This window comes from Cyprinodon tularosa, unplaced genomic scaffold (assembly GCF_016077235.1).
Source record: "Cyprinodon tularosa strain WSP-4 unplaced genomic scaffold, ASM1607723v1 ctg988, whole genome shotgun sequence".
Classification (NCBI taxonomy): Eukaryota; Metazoa; Chordata; class Actinopteri; order Cyprinodontiformes; family Cyprinodontidae; genus Cyprinodon; species Cyprinodon tularosa.
Window position 1 is genome coordinate 141,349 of NW_024039771.1, and position 26,478 is coordinate 167,826.

The 26,478-nt window shown below is 46.2% G+C and overlaps 1 protein-coding gene across 1 annotated transcript in view; it reads left to right on the plus strand.

Moving 5' to 3' along the window:
- Positions 1-3,387: 3,387 nt before the first annotated feature.
- Positions 3,388-26,478, plus strand: part of LOC119777183 (2-lysophosphatidate phosphatase PLPPR4) — a 28,954-nt gene continuing 5,863 nt past the window's right edge. The window contains exons 1-4 of the mRNA XM_038275989.1: positions 3,388-3,658; positions 16,378-16,563; positions 20,517-20,646; positions 20,729-20,924. Of these exons, the coding sequence (XP_038131917.1) occupies positions 3,587-3,658; positions 16,378-16,563; positions 20,517-20,646; positions 20,729-20,924 (584 nt within the window). The 5' untranslated portion in view covers positions 3,388-3,586. The remainder of the gene's footprint in view (positions 3,659-16,377; positions 16,564-20,516; positions 20,647-20,728; positions 20,925-26,478) is intronic.

The window sequence follows — 26,478 nt, forward strand, 5'->3', positions numbered from 1 at the left end:
TTCTTCTTTCATTGCATTTTTCCACATATTACATTTTGGTGATTCCAAAGCTTCTTTATAGGTCTGTGGTAACCCAACTGTAACTCTGTAACAGTAGTCAATGGTTAAGTCCCTGTTCTGTACTGTACATTCATAGTCCTCCAAGTACTTAGGTTTCTTTCTGACTCTACCTGTAGTACGTGTAGTCTGTGTGTCAGTAGTTGGTCCTGTGTCCATTTCTGATTCTTTCTCAATGTCTGTGTCCATCTGTCCTGTTGCTCCAGTCAGTGGTTGACTGTTTTCAATAGGTGTATTTACCCACTCTATGTAGTTGTCCTCCGGTTGGTCCCAGTCAGTCTGTGTCTGCCCCTCAGCCACATTCTTTTCCATAAAGTGGACCAGTCTGTGTTTCTGAACCTTTTTCGTCTATGGAAAATAAACCAAACAAGCAGGTGAATGACGATCAAAACCAACAAAAATTCCCATTTTGCCTTTAGGATCAAGCTTCTTTCTGTTTTGCTCATACACCATACATTCAGAACCAAACTTTTTCATCTTTGACAGATCTGGCCTCTTTCTGGTGAGAAGAAAATAAGGTGTTTCGCCGGTTCTCTTACAGTAGCACCTGTTCCTTATGACTATAGCTGTCCTGGCGGCATAAGGCCACAGCACTTTGGGTAAACCTGACTCAATCAGCATGCATCGGACCATTTCAAATAGTGTGCGCCAATTCCTCTCTGCAGTCCCATTTTGGTGGGGAGAGTATGGGGCTGTCCTCTCATGTTTGATAGCATTGTCCCTCAACAATGACTGGTACTCCTCTGACACAAATTCTGTCCCGTTGTCAGATCTGAGGCGTTTTACTTTACCGTAAGGAGCCGTGTCTGCAAAGAACTGCTTAGTTGCCTCAACTGCCTTGTTTTTGTTCCTAAGAAAATACACATAAGTAGCCCCAGAAAAGTCATCGGTGAAAGTGATGGCGTGAAATAGGTCCACCCAGGTCTGTATGAACTAGCTCTAATGGCTCTATGGCCCTCACATCACTCTGCCTGTTTCTGCTTTGTGAAAATTTTCCCTGTAGACAAATTTCACATTGGTTGGGTTTGAAGGTCTTGTCTTTGATTTTCATACCATTTACAACTGTTTCAAGTTTTACAATATCATCATAGTTGCATTGACCCATTATCTCATGCCATGTTTTTAGATCCAAAGATACATTGCAGGAGTCCTCACCATTTACATTATCCTCTGTGATAACGTCTAAGTAGTACAATCTGTCTTTTACCTTCATTTTACACATTGTTCCATCAGGAAGGATCATTTTGTTGTTGTTCTTCTCAAAGTTGAATCTTGCTCCTTTTGAAGTTGCTGCATCCACCGATAAGATGTTTTGTGGGTATCCTGGAATCAGGAGTGCACCTGTGAGTTTGACACTCACTATTTCCCCGTCGCAGTCGGTCAGCTTAATCTGTGCATCTCCTTTCCTCAGGACACTGCCGGTGATCCGGGTCCCGTCCGCCAGCTGCATGATGTGGTTCTTGGGCTGGAAAGTCTCATCAAAATTTATGAAAGCACTCTCATCAGTCATGATGTGGGCAGATGCACCGCTGTCCACCAGTAGACCGCAGCTTTTCTTCTGACTCAAAATGGCGTCTCAATATTTCTAGGCTTTTCTTGCCGTCATCTGGTGCCTCATACAGGATGAGCGTTAACGTTTTATCGTCCAAACAACCACACAGTTGTGCATACGGGAGTTCATTTCTCCTACCGATCTCTGTAGCCTCTTGTTGATCGGCTCCCGCTGTTGGCTCACTTCCAAGGATAGCTTCTTTGAGACCGATTTTTTTTTTAAAGTTTTTAAGTATGCTAAAAACCTTGCTTCCCAAATGTGGTAGCGGGCTTCGTCTCTGTCAAACCGCGGTGGCAATCCCCTTCCGTGTACTGGCATACTCGGAACTTGTCTGGGCCCATAACCTGTTGGTTCTTCTGCAGCGGTTCTCCTACCGTTTCCACGGCAACCTCTGGGTTCTTCTGCATCATCTGCACCAGATTGCATCTCTGCTTTTACTTACTTCTCAGATAAATAGGAGACAGGAAACATTAATATCGGTTAACTGGTAATATCGGTCACACTGCCCAGCTCTGGCTGAACGCAGAGAACAAGGAGGCCCCGCCTTTATTGCTTTTTATAAACACAAACGTAACCTTCCGCTCTACAAAGTAGTGCCAAACATAAATACAATAGTGGCAAACATCATACTCAACACATTTCCACATTATGGGATAAATGAAGGATTAGCTGATGTTAGCACACTTAGATAACATGTTTTAATGGGATAAACGTACTGGGTTCTTTCTAAGTGGGCTCTAGTAACATATGACATATAAGATCTACTTTGAAAGTAGCGCTGAAAGCGCTGTAATTACACAGACTGGCACACTGGTGAATGTGCTGCAGTCAGTGCGCGCAGGAGAGAAGAAAAAGTATTGATCTTGTTAAATGAATATTGTTCAATATAAATACCAGCGTTGGTATTGATAGTATCGATCCAAGGATCGATCCGCCCAACTCTACCCAAAACCATTGGAAAACAAACCATGCAAAGAGCAGTGTTGCCAACTTAGCGCTTTAGTCGCTATATTTAGCCACTTTTCAGACCCCTCTAGCACTTTGATTTCTAAAAAGCTCCTAGCGCCAAATCTAGAGACTTTTTTCTGCTACTGGAGACTTTGGAGACAACATCTAAAAGCAGCGAACTCTGCTCTCCAGAGCGAGTAGATTGGTAACCCCGCCTCCTGCTCTCCTCTATCTTGTCTGCTGTCATGATTCATGCAGCTATTATTTCATCCAAATGAAAAATGGAGAACAGAGAAGCAGATCATGGCTTGTCTACAGTGAAAAGAAGGACTGGGTTATTTACTTTGGCCTTTTTGGAAACACAGGAAGGAGCAATCAGCTAAGTGAGCTTAGTGCTTGGAAAAAATCTTTCATTCCTTTAGAGACAGCATGAAAAGTCAGCTGAGTACAAAACATAGAGAGGAAAACAAGAAGAAAAGGGACAAGAAGAGAGGGACACAACCTAGAACAGATAATGGATGTCTATTCTATTAACATTTCTCTATCTCGAGAATGGGGCTGTTTTATGGCTTCTCCATTCAGAGGGCCCCTGCCTGTCTTTGCCCAGGGCCCCTGCCTGTCTTTGCCCAGGGCCCCTGCCTGTCTTTGCCCAGGGCCCCTGCCTGTCTTTGCCCAGGGCCCCACATTCCCTAAATCCAGCCCTGCTTGCAGGATGTGCTGTTTGTTCGTGGTTCTGGTTCTGTATCGGTCCAATCCGTCCCTCTGAGACTGACCATCTGGGTCGCTGTGATCGCTGCAGAAGCTCCAACTGAGTGTAAAAAGTGCGCTCCTCAGTGCGCATGCGCGCTGCTCTCCTCCGCTCTCCGCCCTCCAAGCCGTCAGTTCGGCTCCGTTCTCCACCTGACAGCTGATCAGAACCGGACTCCGGGCTCCCCTCCAGCGGCGGTGAGGTTCCGGGAGAACCAGCGGAGGCATGCGGCGCTGCTGATCGCTTCCCTCCCGTCTCGTCCGGATGCGCTCGGCCCGATCATGTCTGTGAGGGAGAAGGCGGTCCAGACCAAGGACAGCGTCAGCCTGCTGCCCTGCTTCTACTTTGTGGAGGTGAGTCCGGTTCCGGACGCACAGGGACCTGCTTATGTAACCGGAACCGCATCCTGCAGAACCTGGACCTGCTGGAGCTCGGTCCTGCAGAACCATGGAGCTCCATCAGAGCTCCGGTTCTGCTGCGGAGCCTCAGAGAAAGTAGGTCAGAGCAGAACCTCCCCCCTCCTTCATGCTCCACTTCTCCGCTGGCCTCTGGCTCTCCGCTACAACCGCCATCATGGTTTATATGACAGCAGCATCTCCATGGAGACCAGGTGGAGGTCTCTGTCTGCTTCCTGCTGCTCTGAGGCACCTGATCCTTCAGGTTCTACCTCACATGGATCTACCTTCAGCAGGTTCTACCTCACATGAATCTACCTTCAGCAGGTTCTACCTCACATGAATCTACCTTCAGCAGGTCCTACCTCACATGAATCTACCTTCAGCAGGTTCTACCTCACATGAATCTACCTTCAGCAGGTTCTACCTCACATGAATCTACCTTCAGCAGGTTCTACCTCACATGAATCTACCTTCAGCAGGTTCTACCTCACATGAATCTACCTTCAGCAGGTTCTACCTCACATGAATCTACCTTCAGCAGGTTCTACCTCACATGAATCTACCTTCAGCAGGTTCTACCTCACATGAATCTACCTTCAGCAGGTTCTACCTCACATGAATCTACCTTCAGCAGGTTCTACCTCACATGGTTCCACCTTCAGCAGGTTCTACCTCACATGGTTCTACCTTCAGCAGGTCCTACCTCACATGAATCTACCTTCAGCAGGTTCTACCTCACATGAATCTACCTTCAGCAGGTTCTACCTCACATGAATCTACCTTCAGCAGGTTCTACCTCACATGAATCTACCTTCAGCAGGTTCTACCTCACATGAATCTACCTTCAGCAGGTTCTACCTCACATGAATCTACCTTCAGCAGGTTCTACCTCACATGAATCTACCTTCAGCAGGTTCTACCTCACATGAATCTACCTTCAGCAGGTTCTACCTCACATGAATCTACCTTCAGCAGGTTCTACCTCACATGAATCTACCTTCAGCAGGTTCTACCTCACATGAATCTACCTTCAGCAGGTTCTACCTCACATGGTTCCACCTTCAGCAGGTTCTACCTCACATGGTTCTACCTTCAGCAGGTCCTACCTCACATGAATCTACCTTCAGCAGGTTCTACCTCACATGAATCTACCTTCAGCAGGTTCTACCTCACATGAATCTACCTTCAGCAGGTTCTACCTCACATGAATCTACCTTCAGCAGGTTCTACCTCACATGAATCTACCTTCAGCAGGTTCTACCTCACATGAATCTACCTTCAGCAGGTTCTACCTCACATGAATCTACCTTCAGCAGGTTCTACCTCACATGAATCTACCTTCAGCAGGTTCTACCTCACATGAATCTACCTTCAGCAGGTTCTACCTCACATGGTTCCACCTTCAGCAGGTTCTACCTCACATGGTTCTACCTTCAGCAGGTCCTACCTCACATGAATCTACCTTCAGCAGGTTCTACCTCACATGAATCTACCTTCAGCAGGTTCTACCTCACATGAATCTACCTTCAGCAGGTTCTACCTCACATGGTTCCACCTTCAGCAGGTTCTACCTCACATGAATCTACCTTCAGCAGGTCCTACCTCACATGAATCTACCTTCAGCAGGTTCTACCTCACATGAATCTACCTTCAGCAGGTTCTACCTCACATGGTTCTACCTTCAGCAGGTTCTACCTCACATGGTCCTACCTTCAGCAGGTTCTACCTCACATGGTTCCACCTTCAGCAGGTTCTACCTCACATGGTCCTACCTTCAGCAGGTTCTACCTCACATGGTTCCACCTTCAGCAGGTTCTACCTCACATGGTTCCACCTTCAGCAGGTTCTACCTCATATACTTCTGCCTCACATGGTTCTACCTTGCATGGTTCTACCTTCAGCAGGTTCTACCTCACATGCTTCTGCCTCACATGGTTCTACCTTGCATGATTCTACCTTCAGCAGGTTCTACCTCACATGAATCTACCTTCAGCAGGTTCTACCTCACATGGTTCTACCTTCAGCAGGTTCTACCTCATATACTTCTACCTCACATGGTTCTACCTTCAGCAGGTTCTACCTCACATGGATCTACCTTCAGCAGGTTCTACCTCACATGGTTCTACCTTCAGCAGGTTCTACCTCATATACTTCTACCTCACATGAATCTACCTTCAGCAGGTTCTACCTCACATGGATCTACCTTCAGCAGGTTCTACCTCATATACTTCTACCTCACATGAATCTACCTTCAGCAGATTCTACCTCACATGGTTCCACCTTCAGCAGGTTCTACCTCACATGGTTCTACCTTCAGCAGGTTCTACCTTCAGCAGGTTCTACCTCACATGGTTCCACCTTCAGCAGGTTCTACCTCACATGGATCTACCTTCAGCAGGTTCTACCTCATATACTTCTACCTCACATGGTTCTACCTTCAGCAGGTTCTACCTCACATGGTTCCACCTTCAGCAGGTTCTACCTCACATGGATCTACCTTCAGCAGGTTCTACCTCACAGGAATCTATCTTCAGCAGGTTCTACCTCACATGAATCTACCTTCAGCAGGTTCTACCTCACATGAATCTACCTTCAGCAGGTTCTACCTCACATGAATCTACCTTCAGCAGGTTCTACCTCACATGAATCTACCTTCAGCAGGTTCTACCTCACATGGTTCTACCTTCAGCAGGTTCTACCTCATATACTTCTACCTCACATGGTTCTACCTTCAGCAGGTTCTACCTCACATGGATCTACCTTCAGCAGGTTCTACCTCACATGGTTCTACCTTCAGCAGGTTCTACCTCATATACTTCTACCTCACATGGTTCTACCTTCAGCAGGTTCTACCTCACATGGATCTACCTTCAGCAGGTTCTACCTCACATGGTTCTACCTTCAGCAGGTTCTACCTTCAGCAGGTTCTACCTCACATGGTTCTACCTTCAGCAGGTTCTACCTCACATGAATCTACATTCAGCAGGTTCTACCTCACATGGTTCTACCTTCAGCAGGTTCTACCTCACATGGTTCTACCTTCAGCAGGTTCTACCTCAAATGGTTCCACCTTCAGCAGGTTCTACCTCACATGGTTCTACCTTCAGCAGGTTCTACCTCACATGGTTCTACCTTCAGCAGGTTCTACCTCACATGGTTCCACCTTCAGCAGGTTCTACCTCACATGGTTCTACCTTCAGCAGGTTCTACCTCACATTTTTCTACCTTCAGCAGGTTCTACCTCACATGGTTCCACCTTCAGCAGGTTCTACCTCACATGGTTCTACCTTCAGCAGGTTCTACCTCACATGGTTCTACCTTCAGCAGGTTCTACCTCACATGGTTCTACCTTCAGCAGGTTCTACCTCACATTGTTCTACCTTCAGCAGGTTCTACCTCACATGGTTCTACCTTCAGCAGGTTCTACCTCACATGGTTCTACCTTCAGCAGGTTCTACCTCACATGGTTCTACCTTCAGCAGGTTCTACCTCACATGGTTCCACCTTCAGCAGGTTCTACCTCACATGGTTCCACCTTCAGCAGGTTCTACCTCACATGGTTCTACCTTCAGCAGGTTCTACCTCACATGGTTCTACCTTCAGCAGATTCTACCTCACATGGTTCTACCTTCAGCAGGTTCTACCTCACATGGTTCTACCTTCAGCAGGTTCTACCTCACATGGTTCTACCTTCAGCAGGTTCTACCTCACATGGTTCTACCTTCAGCAGGTTCTACCTCATATACTTCTACCTCACATGGTTCTACCTTCAGCAGGTTCTACCTCACATGGTTCTACCTTCAGCAGGTACTACCTTCAGCAGGTTCTACCTCACATGGTTCTACCTTCAGCAGGTTCTACCTCACATGAATCTACCTTCAGCAGGTTCTACCTCACATGGTTCTACCTTCAGCAGGTTCTACCTCACATGGTTCTACCTTCAGCAGGTTCTACCTCACATGGTTCCACCTTCAGCAGGTTCTACCTCACATGGTTCTACCTTCAGCAGGTTCTACCTCACATGGTTCTACCTTCAGCAGGTTCTACCTCACATGGTTCTACCTTCAGCAGATTCTACCTCACATGGTTCTACCTTCAGCAGGTTCTACCTCACATGGTTCTACCTTCAGCAGGTTCTACCTCACATGGTTCTACCTTCAGCAGGTTCTACCTCACATGGTTCTACCTTCAGCAGGTTCTACCTCACATGGTTCTACCTTCAGCAGGTTCTACCTCACATGGTTCTACCTTCAGCAGGTTCTACCTTCAGCAGGTTCTACCTCACATGGTTCTACCTTCAGCAGGTTCTACCTCACATGAATCTACCTTCAGCAGGTTCTACCTCACATGGTTCTACCTTCAGCAGGTTCTACCTCACATGGTTCTACCTTCAGCAGGTTCTACCTCACATGGTTCCACCTTCAGCAGGTTCTACCTCACATGGTTCTACCTTCAGCAGGTTCTACCTCACATGGTTCTACCTTCAGCAGGTTCTACCTCACATGGTTCCACCTTCAGCAGGTTCTACCTCACATGGTTCTACCTTCAGCAGGTTCTACCTCACATGGTTCCACCTTCAGCAGGTTCTACCTCACATGGTTCTACCTTCAGCAGGTTCTACCTCACATTGTTCTACCTTCAGCAGGTTCTACCTCACATGGTTCTACCTTCAGCAGGTTCTACCTCACATGGTTCTACCTTCAGCAGGTTCTACCTCACATGGTTCTACCTTCAGCAGGTTCTACCTCACATTGTTCTACCTTCAGCAGGTTCTACCTCACATTGTTCTACCTTCAGCAAGTTCTACCTCACATGGTTCTACCTTCAGCAGGTTCTACCTCACATGGTTCTACCTTCAGCAGGTTCTACCTCACATGGTTCCACCTTCAGCAGGTTCTACCTCACATGGTTCCACCTTCAGCAGGTTCTACCTCACATGGTTCTACCTTCAGCAGGTTCTACCTCACATGGTTCTACCTTCAGCAGATTCTACCTCACATGGTTCTACCTTCAGCAGGTTCTACCTCACATGGTTCTACCTTCAGCAGGTTCTACCTCACATGAATCTACCTTCAGCAGGTTCTACCTCACATGGTTCTACCTTCAGCAGGTTCTACCTCGCATGGTTCTACCTTCAGCAGGTTCTACCTCACATGGTTCCACCTTCAGCAGGTTCTACCTCACATGAATCTACCTTCAGCAGGTTCTACCTCACATGGTTCCACCTTCAGCAGGTTCTACCTCACAAGAACCTACCTTCAGCAGGTTCTACCTCGCATGGTTCTACCTTCAGCAGGTTCTACCTCACATGCTTCTACTTTCATCAGGTTCTACCTCACATGGTTCTACCTTCAGCAGGTTCTACCTCACATGGTTCTACCTTCATCAGGTTCTACCTCACATGGTCCTACCTTCAGCAGGTTCTACCTCACATGGTTCTACCTTCAGCAGGTTCTACCTCACATGGTTCTACCTTCAGCAGGTTCTACCTCACATGAATCTACCTTCAGCAGGTTCTACCTCACATTGTTCTACCTTCAGCAGGTTTTACCTCGCATGGTTCCACCTTCAGCAGGTTCTACCTCACATGGTTCTTCCTTCAGCAGGTTCTACCTCACATGGTTCTACCTCACATGCTTCTGCCTCACATGGTTCTACCCCACATGCTTCTACCTTCAGCAGGTTCTACCTCACATGCTTCTGCCTCACATGGTTCTACCTCACATGGTTCTACCTCACATGCTTCTGCCTCACATGGTTCTACCTCACATGCTTCTACCTTCAGCAGGTTCTACCTCACATGCCTTTGCCTCACATGGTTCTACCTCACATGGTTCTACCTCACATGCTTCTGCCTCACATGGTTCTACCTCACATGGTTCTACCCCACATGCTTCTACCTTCAGCAGGTTCTACCTCACATGCTTCTGCCTCACATGGTTCTACCTCACATGGTTCTACCTCACATGCTTCTGTCTCACATGGTTCTACCTTGCATGGTTCTACCTTCAGCAGGTTCTACCTCACATGGTTCCACCTTCAGCAGGTTCTACCTCACATGGATCTACCTTCAGCAGGTTCTACCTCACATTGTTCTACCTTCAGCAGGTTCTACCTCATATACTTCTACCTCACATGGTTCTTCCTTCAGCACGTTCTACCTCACATGGTTCTACCTCACATGCTTCTGCCTCACATGGTTCTACCCCACATGCTTCTACCTTCAGCAGGTTCTACCTCACATGCTTCTGCCTCACATGGTTCTACCTCACATGGTTCTACCTCACATGCTTCTGCCTCACATGGTTCTACCTCACATGTTTCTACCTTCAGCAGGTTCTACCTCACATGCTTCTGCCTCACATGGTTCTACCTCACATGGTTCTACCTTCAGCAGGTTCTACCTCACATGCTTCTGCCTCACATGGTTCTACCTCACATGGTTCTACCTCACATGCTTCTGCCTCACATGGTTCTACCTCACATGGTTCTACCCCACATGCTTCTACCTTCAGCAGGTTCTACCTCACATGCTTCTGCCTCACATGGTTCTACCTCACATGGTTCTACCTCACATGGCTCCTTGGTTTAATGCAGAGCTGCGTACTTTGAAGCAAAATGCTAGGAAACTGGAGAGAAAATATCGCTCCACAGGCCTGCGAGAGTCCTTCCTAGTCTGGAAAAATGGTTTACTGCTGTATAAGAGGACCCTTTGTAAAGCAAGAGCAGCATACTTCTCCTCATTAATAGAGGAGAATAAGAATAATCCTAGATTTCTTTTTAATACAGTTGCCAAACTCACCCAGAGCCATAGCTCTGTTGAACCGTCCATTCCACCTGCTCTTAGCAGCAATGACTTTATGGGATTCTTTATAAATAAGATTGATCTTATTAAAAATAAGATCATAAGCACTCCTCTATCCGCGATTGTACCTGAGGTAGTCATGGAATCTGAACTGGGTTTAGACTGCTTTGATCCAGTTGAACTCTCTGAATTAGCAAAATTATTGTCTTCATCTAAGCCTTCAACTTGTATGTTAGATCCAGTTCCAACCAGGTTATTTAAGGAGGTATTCCCTTTGATCTCCTCCTCCATTTTAGATGTGATTAATCTATCTCTGTTACAGGGATATGTACCTAAAGCTTTTAAGGTTGCTGTAATTAAACCTCTGCTTAAGAAACCGTCTCTTGACCCAGATGACTTGGTCAATTATAGACCTATATCCAATCTTCCTTTCTTATCCAAAATTCTTGAGAAAGTAGTTGCCAAACAAGTTTGCGATCACTTCCACCATAATGAACTTTTTGAAGAGTTTCAGTCTGGCTTTAGAGCTCATCATAGCACTGAAACAGCTCTGGTGAAAGTCACTAATGATATTCTCATGGCCTCAGATAATGGACTTGTATCTGTGCTCGTCCTGTTGGATCTTAGTGCTGCATTTGATACAGTTGACCATAATATTCTTTTAGAAAGACTTGAATATTTTGTTGGAATTAAAGGAACAGCACTAGACTGGTTTAAATCTTATCTATCTGATCGAATTCAGTTTGTTCATGTTAATGATAGATCTTCAACACGCTCAAAGGTTACCTGTGGAGTACCACAGGGATCAGTGCTAGGACCAATTCTCTTTACTTTATACATGCTCCCAATTGGTAGAATTATTAGACAGCATGGGATTAATTTCCACTGTTATGCTGATGATACCCAGCTATATCTGTCTATAAATCCAGATGAAGCTAACCCATTACATAGATTACAGGCATGTCTTGAAGACATAAAAACCTGGATGACTCTTAACTTTCTGCTTCTGAATGCAGACAAAACAGAAGTTATAGTCTTTGGACCAGAGTCTCTGAAAAAGAAACTGATTAGCCAGTCACTTCATTTGGATGGGATTAAACTGATTTCAGATAATAAAGTAAAAAATCTTGGTGTTGTTTTTGATCAGGACCTGTCATTTAGGTCCCATATCAAGGAGGTTTCTAGAATTTCCTTCTTTCATCTGAGGAACATTGCAAAAATTAGAAATATCCTGTCCAGGGGTGATGCTGAGAAACTAGTCCATGCATTTGTTACTTCAAGGCTGGACTATTGTAATTCTTTACTATCAGGAAGTCCACAAACTGTAGTTAAAAGCCTTCAGCTGATCCAAAATGCTGCAGCCAGAGTTCTAATGAAAATTAAAAAGAGAGATCATATCTCGCCTATCCTGGCTTCTCTTCATTGGCTTCCTGTTAAATCAAGAATAGAATTTAAAATCCTCCTTCTCACATATAAAGCCTTAAATGGCCAAGCTCCATCTTATATCAGAGATCTGATTGTTCCTTATGTTCCTAACAGAGCACTTCGCTCTCAATCTGCAGGTTTACTAGTGGTTCCTAGAATTTCTAAAAGTAGAATGGGAGGCAGATCTTTTAGTTATCAGGCTCCTCTCCTGTGGAACCAACTACCAGTTTTAGTCCGTGAGGCAGACACCCTGTCTACTTTTAAGGCTAGGCTTAAAACTTTCCTTTTTGATAAAGCTTATAGTTAGAGTGGCTCAGGTTATCCTGAGCTATCTCTATAGTTATGCTGCTATAGGCTTAGACTTCTGGAGGACATAGGGACCCCCATTTCATCATTCTGCTTCATTCTCTCTCTGTTCTCCTATTCTGCAGAATCTGTTAGTTCAATCTCTAACCTTCTGCTCTCTCTGCTTTTCCTCAGAGTAGCTTTGCCTCGTCTGTTCCTGTTTGGCTGTGACGTCATCCTGGAAAGAAACATCAGCTGTGCTGCTTCTATCAACACCCTTGTTTATAGATGTTGGAGATCGGCCTGTTTTCCAGTGTGGTCCTGTTTCTCTGACCGTGACTGAGTGGATGTGCTTTCTTCGTCCTCTGGCATGGGAGCTGCCTTGGAGCTCGTCTGCCTGGCTGTGTGTTTCCTGGACGGGGCCGCCTTTTACAGCTGCTTTTTGTATCTCTGCTTCTGTCTCCTTGAACCCCAGTCGGCCTCGGCAGATGGCCGCTCACACTGAGCCTGGTTCTGCTGGAGGTTTCTTCCTGTTAAAAGGGAGTTTTTCCTCTCCACTGTCGCTACAAGCATGCTTAGTGTGGGGGATTGTATTTGAGTCAATGAGTCAATGCAATCAACTGGTTTTCCTTAGATAGAAAACTTTGTATCAATTTGATCTGGTTGAACTGTAAAGTGCCTTGAGATGACATGTGTTGTGAATTTGGCGCTATATAAATAAACTGAATTGAATTGAATTGGTTCTACCCCACATGCTTCTACCTTCAGCAGGTTCTACCTCACATGCTTCTGCCTCACATGGTTCTACCTCACATGGTTCTACCTCACATGATTCTGCCTCACATGGTTCTACCTTGCATGGTTCTACCTTCAGCAGGTTCTACCTCACATGGTTCTACCTTCAGCAGGTTCTACCTCACATGGTTCTACCTTCAGCAGGTTCTACCTCATATACTTCTACCTCACATGGTTCTTCCTTCAGCAGGTTCTACCTCACATGCTTCTACCTTCATCAGGTTCTACCTCACATGGTTCTACCTCACATGCTTCTGCCTCACATGGTTCTACCTCACATGCTTCTACCTTCAGCAGGTTCTACCTCACATGGTTCCACCTTCAGCAGGTTCTACCTCGCATGGTTCTACCTTCAGCAGGTTCTACCTCACATGGTTCTACCTTCAGCAGGTTCTACCTCATATACTTCTACCTCACATGGTTCTTCCTTCAGCAGGTTCTACCTCACATGCTTCTACCTTCATCAGGTTCTACCTCACATGGTTCTACCTCACATGCTTCTATCTTCAGCAGGTTCTACCTCACATGGTTCTACCTCACATGGTTCTACCTCACATGGTTCTACAGTAGATCATTCTACCTCACATGGTTCTACCTCACATGGTTCTAATGTAGATCATTCTACCTCACATGGTTCTACCTTCAGCAGGTTCTAAGTTAGATTGTTGGTCGTGTTCAGCTCTACTGTAGATCGTTGGTCGCGTTCAGCTCTACTGTAGATCGTTGGTTGCGTTCAGCTCTACTGTAGATCGTTGGTTGCGTTCAGCTCCACTGTAGATCGTTGGTCGCGTTCAGCTCTACTGTAGATCGTTGGTCGTATTCAGCTCTACTGTAGATCGTTGGTCGTATTCAGCTCTACTGTAGATCGTTGGTCGTATTCAGCTCTACTGTAGATCGTTGGTCACATTCAGCTCTACTCTAGATCGTTGGTCGTGTTCAGCTCTACTGTAGATTGTTGGTTGCGTTTAGCTCTATCGTAGATCGTTGGTCGTGTTCAGCTCTACCGTAGATCGTTGGTTGCGTTCAGCTCTACTGTAGATCGTTGGTTGCGTTCAACTCTACTGTAGATCGTTGGTCGCGTTCAGCTCTACGGTAGATCGTTGGTCGCGTTCAGCTCTACTGTAGATCGTTGGTCGCGTTCAGCTCTATGGTAGATCGTTGGTCGCATTCAGCTCTATGGTAGATCGTTGGTCGTGTTCAGCTCAACTGTAGATCGTTGGTCGCGTTCAGCTCTACTGTAGATGGTTGGTCGTGTTCAGCTCTACTGTAGATCGTTGGTCGCGTTCAGCTCTACTGTAGATCGTTGGTTGCGTTCAGCTCTATGGTAGATCGTTGGTCGCATTCAGCTCTATGGTAGATCGTTGGTCGTGTTCAGCTCTACTGTAGATCGTTGGTCGCGTTCAGCTCTACTGTAGATCGTTGGTCGCGTTCAGCTCTACTGTAGATCGCTGGTCGCGTTCAGCTCTATGGTAGATCGTTGGTCGCGTTCAGCTCTATGGTAGATCGTTGGTCGTGTTCAGCTCTACTGTAGATCGTTGGTCGTGTTCAGCTCTACTGTAAATCGTTGGTCGCGTTCAGCTCTACTGTAGATCGTTGGTCACGTTCAGCTCTACTGTAGATCATTGGTCGCGTTCAGCTCTACGATAGATCGTTGGTCGCGTTCAGCTCTACTGTAGATCGTTGGTCGCATTCAGCTCTATGGTAGATCGTTGGTTGCGTTCAGCTCCACTGTAGATCGTTGGTTGTGTTCAGCTCTACGGTAGATTGTTGGTCGCTTTCAGCTCTACTGTAGATCGTTGGTCGCGTTCAGCTCTACGGTAGATCGTTGGTCGCGTTCAGCTCTACTGTAGATCGTTGGTCACGTTCAGCTCTACTGTAGATCGTTGGTCGCGTTCAGCTCTACGGTAGATCGTTTGTCGCGTTCAGCTCTACTGTAGATCGTTGGTTGTGTTCAGCTCTACTGTAGATCGTTGGTCGCGTTCAGCTCTACTGTAGATCATTGGTTGTGTTCAGCTCTACTGTAGATCGTTGGTCGCGTTCAGCTCTACGGTAGATCGTTGGTCGCGTTCAGCTCTACTGTAGATCGTTGGTTGTGTTCAGCTCTACTGTAGATTGTTGGTCGCGTTCAGCTCTACTGTAGATCATTGGTTGTGTTCAGCTCTACTGTAGATCGTTGGTCGCGTTCAGCTCTACTGTAGATCGTTGGTCGCATTCAGCTCTATGGTAGATCGTTGGTCACATTCAGCTCTACAGTAGATCAGTGGTCACGTTTAGCTCTACTGTAGATCGTTGGTCGCGTTCAAGAAGTGTCAAACCAGCATACCCCCATCAGACCAGCATACCCCCATCAGACCAGCATACCCCCATCAGACCAGCATACCCCCATCAGACCAGCATTCCGCCATAAGACCAGTCTACTCATAGTCACTACGCATGCGCAGGATGTGACATTAGCATGCATCTGACACTATGAGTGGAAGGAAGTCTACTAGACTACTTTATTTATGTGTGAGGTGATAAACTAAGTTTTAGGCTGATGTATTAGAATTTAACGTAAAACACAAACATCCTGGCTTTCTGTGTTTGCTGCTTCACACCCTGACTCAGCAGCTAATCTTACCTGCTGATGTAGCAGCTAATCTTTCAGATTATCATACAGCGGTTTTAATATATAATTTAATATTATTTATATATATTATAAAACATATATATATCCTACTTGTCAGGAGGGATACTTGACTGGCACCCCTAAAATAGTGACAAACACCCACTTAAAAACCTAAACCTAAAATAAATTATCTTGTAAAACCGTCACAAACTGTACGCTGATGACAGACTGATGTACCTTTCTGCATGCGTATTACTGTGGGTACGCTGGTCTGACGGAACACCGGTTCTGGTTGAAGTTCAAAGGTGGTGGAATTAGATTCTGTAATTGATGACAACCGGACCCAGAAACCAGACGTTCTGGAATCAGCTGCTCTTAGCAGCAGGGTGGTATATGGAACAGGGACGGCCACTGGGGGACTGGTTTCTGACCAGTTCAGGCCTCTGTGGTCCTGGGTTCTTCTAACAGGACCAGGATCTATCAGTGTGACAGGCTTTACAGAAGCAGCTGAGGCCTGACCCAGACCGGACCGACCCGGACCGGACCAGAACATTTGCACAGGAAGGATAATCTCCTCTCCTTCAGTTCTCCTCAGCCTTGGTTGAGTGAGTCAGAGGAGCCGTCACACCTCATAGGTCACACAGCCAATCAATCTAAGGAGCATGCTCAGTGACGCGGAAGGCCATCACAGCTGCCGCCATCATTCTGACTAAAGATCAGCGCTTGATGACTTTTCTCTGGCTGTCGTTTCCACAGCTACCCATCCTGGTGTCCTCTGTGGTCAGTCTCTACTTCCTGGAGTGGACGGACGTCTTCAAGCCGGTGAAGTCTGGGTTTCACTGCCATGACCGCAGCTTGAGCCTGCCCTACGTCGACCCGAACCATGAGGTCATCCCGCTGCTGATGCTGCTCAGCCTGGCCTTCGCTGGACCAGCCATCACGGTGAGTCACGCTAACCCCGCCCTGATGGACCCGGGGAACCTCTGGTGTCAGCAAAGCCTGATGGTTGAGAAGCTTCAGTGGAGCCGAGGTCCAGGTCCACATCATCTGAGCTAAACTTAGAACCAGTCAGGACAGACATGTTTCTGTCTGCATGACAAGAATCCCAGATTTTCCAGGATTTCTCCTCCTTAGAAGTTTCCATAGAGACGAGCCCAAACAGAGGTTCTAGCTGAGGAAGGAGACGAGTCGGGTGGTCCAGAGATGGACGGGTTCTGGTGGGGAACAGATCCATGGACCTCACTGCCAAATGAAAAGCTGTGCTGAAGCTGCTGGCATAAGGTTGGAGGAACTTCTACCGACCAAAGTCTGCGCTAACAGGGACCGAAATAGAGGAAGAAGACAGAGAGATTGGCTGAATCTCTCCAACGCTACGTCTGAAGGAATCAGATCAAAGATGGCGAGCCTGGCGTCGGCATCCAGAGACACTGGGAGGGACTGGGGCACTTGCTGCACATCCGTCTCCTCAGGAGGACTAGAAAATCATTTATAAACAGATCTACTGAGGACCGGATGTGGACTAGTTCGTCCATCACACTTTGGTCTCTGCTGGTCTTCAGTTCTGTGCTGAATAATCCCACAATAAACACACTGAGCCTGGTTCTGATGGAGGTTCCATCCTGTTCAAAGGGAGTTTTTCCTCTCCACTGTCGCTACAAGCATGCTTAGCATGAGGGATTGCTGAAGAGTCAACGAATCGGTGCAATCAACTGGTTTTCCTTAGATAGAAAACTTATAGAAACTTATAAATGAATAGATCTGACTGAATGATCTGGTTGATCTGGATCTATAAAGTGGCCTGAGCTATAGAAATATAATGAATAGACTTAGTGAACAGGTGTGTTTGAGTGAAAATCCCTGGGTGTTCCACTTTAAACTCTAATTTCAGATGAATCTCTTCCTGTTGTTCCCTCAGCCAGTCAGTAGAGGGCGCCTTCAGCTCTCTGTGGATTTCCAGCTTTTATTGTCATTCCACTGTCAGAGTAACGAAATGCATTCCACCCCTCCCCTTGGGGAGCAGTGGGCTGCCATTGTGTGGCACCCGGGGAGCAGCATGGGGATAAGTTCTTGCTCAGGGACCCAGAGTGGCAGTTCAGGGGAGTTGAACTCAGAAACTCTGGATTCCAAGCTCTATGTCCTAACCACTCTGCACTGCATTCAGCTGCACACACACTGCTGATATTTCCTGCTTTACCGTTTCCAGAATTTATGTTTAAATGTTGTTTTTTTAAAGACTTTTCAGTAAAGATTCAAAATCAAAGACCGATGAAAAGCTTTAATTTTCTAGCTGTTTGCTTTCTACACTGCATTCCTAAAGCATGAAACTGGATGCACTTATTCTCTCCTTAGAAGCAAGCAGTGAGGGGATCAAACCCAGACCCAGAAGTCCTGGTTCTGACCTGCTGATCGGGCCTCCTAAACGTGGTCCAAGACTCAGACCTGGTCCAAAAGTTCTCCAGGCCCACATTTCTCGCCTCAGAACACCTTCTCAAACCACCTGTTTTCAGCCAGAGAAGACAGATAGTTTGAGAGGGCTGTGAGAGAAAAAACAACCTTAAACTGAGGGGGGGGGGACTCAGGTTACAGCTTTCAAAAACCTTCAATGCAGCGACTGAATTGATCCCTTCCCGCTATCATTGCAGCCCCAACCCCTTTACAGGGAAACAGAAGACCTCGCCTATTCAGCCAGACCAACAATTCCCTCTAACGACCCCCCTGTTCAGAGACATAGACAGGTATGGGGCATTGCAGTCTAACAAAGAGGCAAACGACCTCCATTCCGAAGGGGTGGACCCATTCATCCTTTTCTATTTGCATGTTTTCTAAACTAAAACCAGGCTTTGTTGGGCTGCTGGATAAAACCTGGAACTAAACGCTATTTCTGACATTTGGAATTGAAAAATCTTCCTGGATGGAAGAGAAACGACTTCATACTTGGAAATAAAATCCAGTGGATTGATTTTAAATTTTTTGGGATCTTCAGCAGCTGCCTGTTACTGGTCGTCATGGCTTAGATGACTCTAGACCGGCCAACGAGGAACGTCCAGCTCCACCATTAACTCCACCTGCCTCCACTGACTAGATCTGGGCTGAACTCGCTTAGAGGGATTGGTCCACATAGATCAGCTATTCTAGATGCACATTCTTCTCTTTTTATTTTTCGATAAAGTTGGAAGATATTCAAAATTTCCCCACTTTCCTTGATGGGCCCTTGGCTGACCCTTGGTTGGTTCTTGGCTGGTCCTGGGCTGGTCCTTGGTTAGTTCTTGGCTGGTTCTTGGTTGGTCCGTGATTGGTCCATGGTTGGTCCTTGGTTGGTCCTGAGCTGGTCCGTGGTTGGTCCTGGGCTGGTCCTTGGCTAAACCCTTGGCAGGTCCGTGATTGGTCCTTGGTCGGTCCTTGGTTGGTCTTGGGCTGGTCCTTGGTTAGTCCTTGGCTGGTCCTTCGTTGGTCTGTGGTTGGTCCTTGGTTGGTCCTGAGCTGGTCCGTGGTTGGTCCTTGGTTGGTTCTTGGCTGGTCCTGGGCTGGTCCTTGGTCAGTTCTTGGCTGGTCCTTGGTTGGTCCATGGTTGGTCCTTGCTTGGTCCGTGGTTGGTCCGTGGTTGTTCCATGGTTGGTTCTTGGTTGGTCTGTGGTTGGTCCATGGTTGGTCTGTGGTTGGTCCTTGGTTGGTCCTGGGTTGGTCCTTGGCTGAACCCTTGGCTGGTCCATGGTTGGTCCTTGGTTGGTCCTTGGTTGGTCTTTGGTTGGTCCGTGGTTGTTCCGTGGTTGGTCCTTGGTTGGTCTGTGGTTGGTCCTTGGTTGGTCCTGGGCTGGTCCTTGGCTAAACCCTTGGCTGGTCCATGGTTGGTCCTTGGTTCTTCCTTGGTTGGTCCGTGGTTGGTCCGTGACCCAGAAACCAGACGTTCTGGAATCAGCTGCTCTTAGTAGCAGGGTGGTATGGAGAACAGGGACAGCCACTGGGGGACTGGTTTCTGACCATTTCAGGCCTCTGTGGTCCTGGGTTCTTCTAACAGGACCAGGATCTAACAGTGTGACAGGCTTTACATAAGCAGCTGAGGCCTGACCCAGACCGGACCGACCCGGACAGGACCAGAACATTTGCACAGGAAGGATAATCTCCTCTCCTTCAGTTCTCCTCAGCCTTGGTTGAGTGATTCAGAGAGGAGCCGTCACACCTCATAGGTCCCACAGCCAATCAATCTAAGGAGGTTGGTCCTTGGTTGGTCTGTGGTTGGTCCATGGTTGGTCTGTGGTTGGTCCTTGGTTGGTCCTGGGCTGGTCCTTGGCTGAACCCTTGCTGGTCCATGGTTGGTCCTTGGTTGGTCCTTGGTTGGTCCGTGGTTGTTCCGTGGTTGGTCCTTGGTTGGTCTGTGGTTGGTCCATGGTTGGTCTGTGGTTGGTCCTTGGTTGGTCCTGGGCTGGTCCTTGGCTGAACCCTTGGCTGGTCCATGGTTGGTCCTTAGTTCTTCCTTGGTTGGTCCGTGGTTTTTCCGTGGTTGGTCCTTGGTTGGTCTGTGGTTGGTCCATGGTTGGTCTGTGGTTGGTCCATGGTTGGTCTGTGGTTGGTCCTTGGTTGGTCCGTGGTTCGTCCGTGGTTTGTCCGTGGTCGGCCCTGGGCTGGTCCTTGGTTGGTCCGTGGTTGGTCCTTGGTTGTTCCATGGCTTCTAAACACTCAAATACTGCTGGTGTCTCTGTTGGGCCTTTTAGAGAACTCTGACCTGGGTTCTGCTGGAGGTCTCTGTGTTTAGGAGGGATTGCTGCACAGTCAATGGATATGAGTCTGTTTCTCAAGGAAACCGAGGTTTGCTCTATTTATCGGAAGTAGCAGGCAGTCATTGTTAGACCCCATCAGTTACCTCTGCAGAGCATCCTGATGAAAGCTTGTTTTCACAGATCATGATCGGGGAGGCTGTCTTGTTCTGCTGCCTCACTCGGACGAAGAGCGGTGGAGCAACCGAGGCCAACATCAATGCAGCCGGCTGCAACTTCAACTCATTCATCCGCAGAGCCATCCGCTTCGTCGGTACGTCCGCCGTCCTAACTGCCGCCGTTTGGGATCCAGCAGGGTTGGTCCTTCTGTCTCACCTCTGACCTTTGGTCCTCAGGGGTCCATGCCTTCGGCCTTTGTGCCACGGCCCTCATCACGGATGTCCTGCAGCTGATGACGGGCTACCCGGCGCCGTACTTCCTCACCGTGTGCAAACCCAACTACACCACACTCAACGTCAGCTGTGACAAGAACCCCTATGTGATTGAGGACATCTGCTCTGGAGGCGACCCTGCAGCCATCAACCAGGGGAGGTGAGACCATCAGCTAATGGATGATCACTACTTTTCAAGGTGCATTGTGGGAAATTTGGAGTCCGCTACTTTTTCATCCACTAGACGTTTAGACTGTTTTAAAATGAAGTAACCACTATATAGTGATTAGAGTGGAGATTCAGAGACAGCCTGAGAACCAATTGGAACCAGACATAACCAAACAGAACCAGATAGAACCAAACAGAACTAGACAGAGCCAAATAGAACCAGACAGAACCAAACAGAACTAGACAGAACCAAATAGAACCAGACAGAACCAAACATATTTAATCAGAATCTTAAAGAACTGATCTGAACTACAGAGAACCAACCAGAACCGGACAGAACAAACCAGAACCAAAAATAACCTGACAAAACCATTCAGAAAAAAACAGAACCAAACAGAACCAATCAGAACCTTTAGGAACACCTCAGAACCAGACAGACCCACAACGATCCAATCAGAACCTGAGAGAACCAGACCAAACCAATCAGAACCGGGGACAACCAGTAAAACCAAACAAACAGAACCAATCAGAACCTGACAGAACGAAACAAACAGAACTAATCAGAACCAGACAAACATAACTAATCAGAACCAAATAAACAGAACCAACTGGAACCAAACAAACAGAACTAATCAGAACCAAACAAGCATAACCAACCAGAACCAAACATAACCAAACATACAGAACCAATCAGGACCAGCAGAACCAACCAACAGAACCGATAAGAACCAGACAGAACCAGCAGAACCAAACAACAGTACCAACCAGAACCAGCAATACCAAACGACTGAACCAATTAGAACCAGACAGAACCCACAGGTCCAAATAACAGAACCAATCAGAACCAGACAGAGCCAGCAAAACTAAACAAAAGAACCAGAGAGTACCAATCAAACAGACCCACACTATCGATATAACACGATAGATCCAACAGAACCAATCAGAACCAGACAAAACCAGTAGAACCAATCAGAACCAGCAGAACCAAACAACTGAACCAATCAGAAAAAGACAAAACCAACCAGAACTGGACAGAACCAATCAAAACCAGACAGAACAAGCAGAACCAAACAACAGAACCAATCAGAACCAGCAGAACCAAACAAACAAAAAAAAACAATCCAAAGAACTTGACAGAATCAATCGTAACTAGTATAAACCAGACAGAACCTATCAAAGCCAACTAGAACTGGACTAAACCAACCAGACAGAACCCAGAAGAACCTGGCAGAACAAATCAAAACCAGACAGAACCAGCAGAACCAAACAACTGGGGCAATCAGAACCATACAGAACCAACGGAACTTGACAGAACCAATCAGAACCAGACACAACCAGCAGAACAAAACAACAGAACCAATCAGAACCAACAGAACCAAACAACTGAACCAATCAGAACCAGACAGAACCAGCAGAACCAACCAACAGAACCAGACACAACCAGCAGAACCAACCAACAGAACCAATCAGAACCAGCACAACCAAATAACAGAACCAATCAGAACCAGCAGAACCAAAAAACAGACCCAATCACAACCAGAATGAAAAAAACAACAGAACCAATCAGAACCAGACTGAACCAGCAGCACCAAGCAAATAGAACCAGACAGAACCAGAAGAATCAATTAGATCCGAAGACAACCAATCAAACACACCCACACAGAAACGGATATAACACAATAGATCCAACAGAATCAATCAGAACCAGACAGAACCAACAGAACCAATCAGAACCAGTAGAACAAAAGACCTGAAGCAATCAGAACAAGACAAAGCCAACCAGAACTGGACTGAACCAACCAGAACCAGACAGAACCCAATAAAACCTGACAGAACCAAACAACAGAACAAATCAGAACCAGCAGAACCAAAAACAGACCCAATCAGAACCAGAATGAAACAAACAAAAGCACCAATCAGAACCAGACATCCAACAGAACCAAACAACAGAACCAATCACAACCAGATAGAACCAACAGAACCAATGAGAACCAGCAGAGCCAAAAACCTGAAGCAATCAGAACAATACAAAGCCAACCAAAACTGGACTGAACCAACCAGAACCAGACAGAACCGAATATAACCTGACAGAACCTATCCGAACCAGCAAAACCAACAGAACCAAACAAACAGAAGCAATCAGAACCAGCAGGTCCAGACAGAGCCAAACAACAGGACCAATCAGAACCAGACAGAGCCAATCAGATCCAGACAGAACCAAACAACAGAACCAATCAGAACCAGACAGAGCCTATCAGAACTAGACAGAACCAACCAACAGAACCAATAAGAATCAGACAGAAGCAGCAGAACCAAACAATAGAATAAATCAGAACCTGGCAACAGAACCAGACAAAACCAAGCAGAACCAATCCGAACCAGCAAACCCAACAGAACTAAACAAACAGAAGCAATCAGAACTAGCAGATCCAGACAGAACCAAACAAAAGAACATGTCAGAACCAGACAGAACCAGACAGAGCAAATCCGAACCAGACAGAACCAAACAACAGAACCAATAAGAACCAGACAGAAGCAGCAGAACCAAACAACAGAACCAATCAGAACCTGACAACAGAACCAGACAAAACCAAGCAGAACCAATCAGAACTAGTCAGAACCAGACAGAACCAGCAGAACCAAACAACAGAACCAATCAGAACCAGCAGAACCAAACAAAAACAAAAAACAATCCAAAGAACTTGACAGTATCAATCATAACTAGTATAAACCAGACAGAACCTATCAAAACCAACCAGAACTGGACTAAATCGACCAGACAAAACCCAAAAGAACCTGGCAGAACAAATCAAAACCAGACAGAACCAAACAACTGAAGCAATGAGAACCAGACTGAACCAGCAGAACTTGACAGATCCAATCAGAACCAGTCATAACCAGACAGAACCAAACAACAGTACCAATCAGAACCAGACAGAACCAGCAGAACCAAGCAAATAGAACCAGACAGAACCAGAAGAATCAATTAGATCCGAAGACAACCAATCAAACACACCCACACAGAACCGGATATAACACAATAGATCCAACAGAATCAATCAGAACCAGACAGAACCAACAGAACCAATCAGAACCAAACAACAGAACCAATCAGAACCAGACAGAGCCAGCAAAACTAAACAAAAGAACCAGAGAGTACCAATCAAACAGACCCACACCATCGATATAACACGATAGATCCAACAGAACCAATCAGAACCAGACAAAACCAGTAGAACCAATCAGAACCAGCAGAACCAAACAACTGAACCAATCAGAAAAAGACAAAACCAACCAGAACTGGACAGAACCAATCAAAACCAGACAGAACAAGCAGAACCAAACAACAGAACCAATCAGAACCAGCAGAACCAAACAAAAAAAAAAAAAAAACAATCCAAAGAACTTGACAGAATCAATCGTAACTAGTATAAACCAGACAGAACCTATCAAAACCAACTAGAACTGGACTAAACCAACCAGACAGAACCCAGAAGAACCTGGCAGAACAAATCAAAACCAGACAGAACCAGCAGAACCAAACAACTGGGGCAATCAGAACCATACAGAACCAACGGAACTTGACAGAACCAATCAGAACCAGACACAACCAGCAGAACAAAACAACAGAACCAATCAGAACCAACAGAACCAAACAACTGAACCAATCAGAACCAGACAGAACCAGCAGAACCAACCAACAGAACCAGACACAACCAGCAGAACCAACCAACAGAACCAATCAGAACCAGCACAACCAAATAACAGAACCAATCAGAACCAGCAGAACCAAAAAACAGACCCAATCACAACCAGAATGAAAAAAACAACAGAACCAATCAGAACCAGACTGAACCAGCAGCACCAAGCAAATAGAACCAGACAGAACCAGAAGAATCAATTAGATCCGAAGACAACCAATCAAACACACCCACACAGAAACGGATATAACACAATAGATCCAACAGAATCAATCAGAACCAGACAGAACCAACAGAACCAATCAGAACCAGTAGAACAAAAGACCTGAAGCAATCAGAACAAGACAAAGCCAACCAGAACTGGACTGAACCAACCAGAACCAGACAGAACCCAATAAAACCTGACAGAACCAAACAACAGAACAAATCAGAACCAGCAGAACCAAGCAACAAAACCCTTCAGAACCAGCAGAACCAAAAACAGACCCAATCAGAACCAGAATGAAACAAACAAAAGCACCAATCAGAACCAGACATCCAACAGAACCAAACAACAGAACCAATCACAACCAGATAGAACCAACAGAACCAATGAGAACCAGCAGAGCCAAAAACCTGAAGCAATCAGAACAATACAAAGCCAACCAAAACTGGACTGAACCAACCAGAACCAGACAGAACCGAATATAACCTGACAGAACCTATCCGAACCAGCAAAACCAACAGAACCAAACAAACAGAAGCAATCAGAACCAGCAGGTCCAGACAGAGCCAAACAACAGGACCAATCAGAACCAGACAGAGCCAATCAGATCCAGACAGAACCAAACAACAGAACCAATCAGAACCAGACAGAGCCTATCAGAACTAGACAGAACCAACCAACAGAACCAATAAGAATCAGACAGAAGCAGCAGAACCAAACAATAGAATAAATCAGAACCTGACAACACAACCAGACAAAACCAAGCAGAACCAATCCGAACCAGCAAACCCAACAGAACTAAACAAACAGAAGCAATCAGAACTAGCAGATCCAGACAGAACCAAACAAAAGAACATGTCAGAACCAGACAGAACCAGACAGAGCAAATCCGAACCAGACAGAACCAAACAACAGAACCAATAAGAACCAGACAGAAGCAGTAGAACCAAACAACAGAACCAATCAGAACCTGACAACAGAACCAGACAAAACCAAGCAGAACCAATCAGAACTAGTCAGAACCAGACAGAACCAGCAGAACCAAACAACAGAACCAATCAGAACCAGCAGAACCAAACAAAAACAAAAAACAATCCAAAGAACTTGACAGTATCAATCATAACTAGTATAAACCAGACAGAACCTATCAAAACCAACCAGAACTGGACTAAATCGACCAGACAAAACCCAAAAGAACCTGGCAGAACAAATCAAAACCAGACAGAACCAAACAACTGAAGCAATGAGAACCAGACTGAACCAGCAGAACTTGACAGATCCAATCAGAACCAGTCATAACCAGACAGAACCAAACAACAGTACCAATCAGAACCAGACAGAACCAGCAGAACCAAGCAAATAGAACCAGACAGAACCAGAAGAATCAATTAGATCCGAAGACAACCAATCAAACACACCCACACAGAACCGGATATAACACAATAGATCCAACAGAATCAATCAGAACCAGACAGAACCAACAGAACCAATCAGAACCAAACAACAGAACCAATCAGAACCAGCAGAACCAAGCAACAAAACCCTTCAGAACCAGCAGAACCAAAAACAGACACCATCAGAACCAGAATGAAACAAACAAAACACCAATCAGAACCAGACGTCCAACAGAACCAAACAAC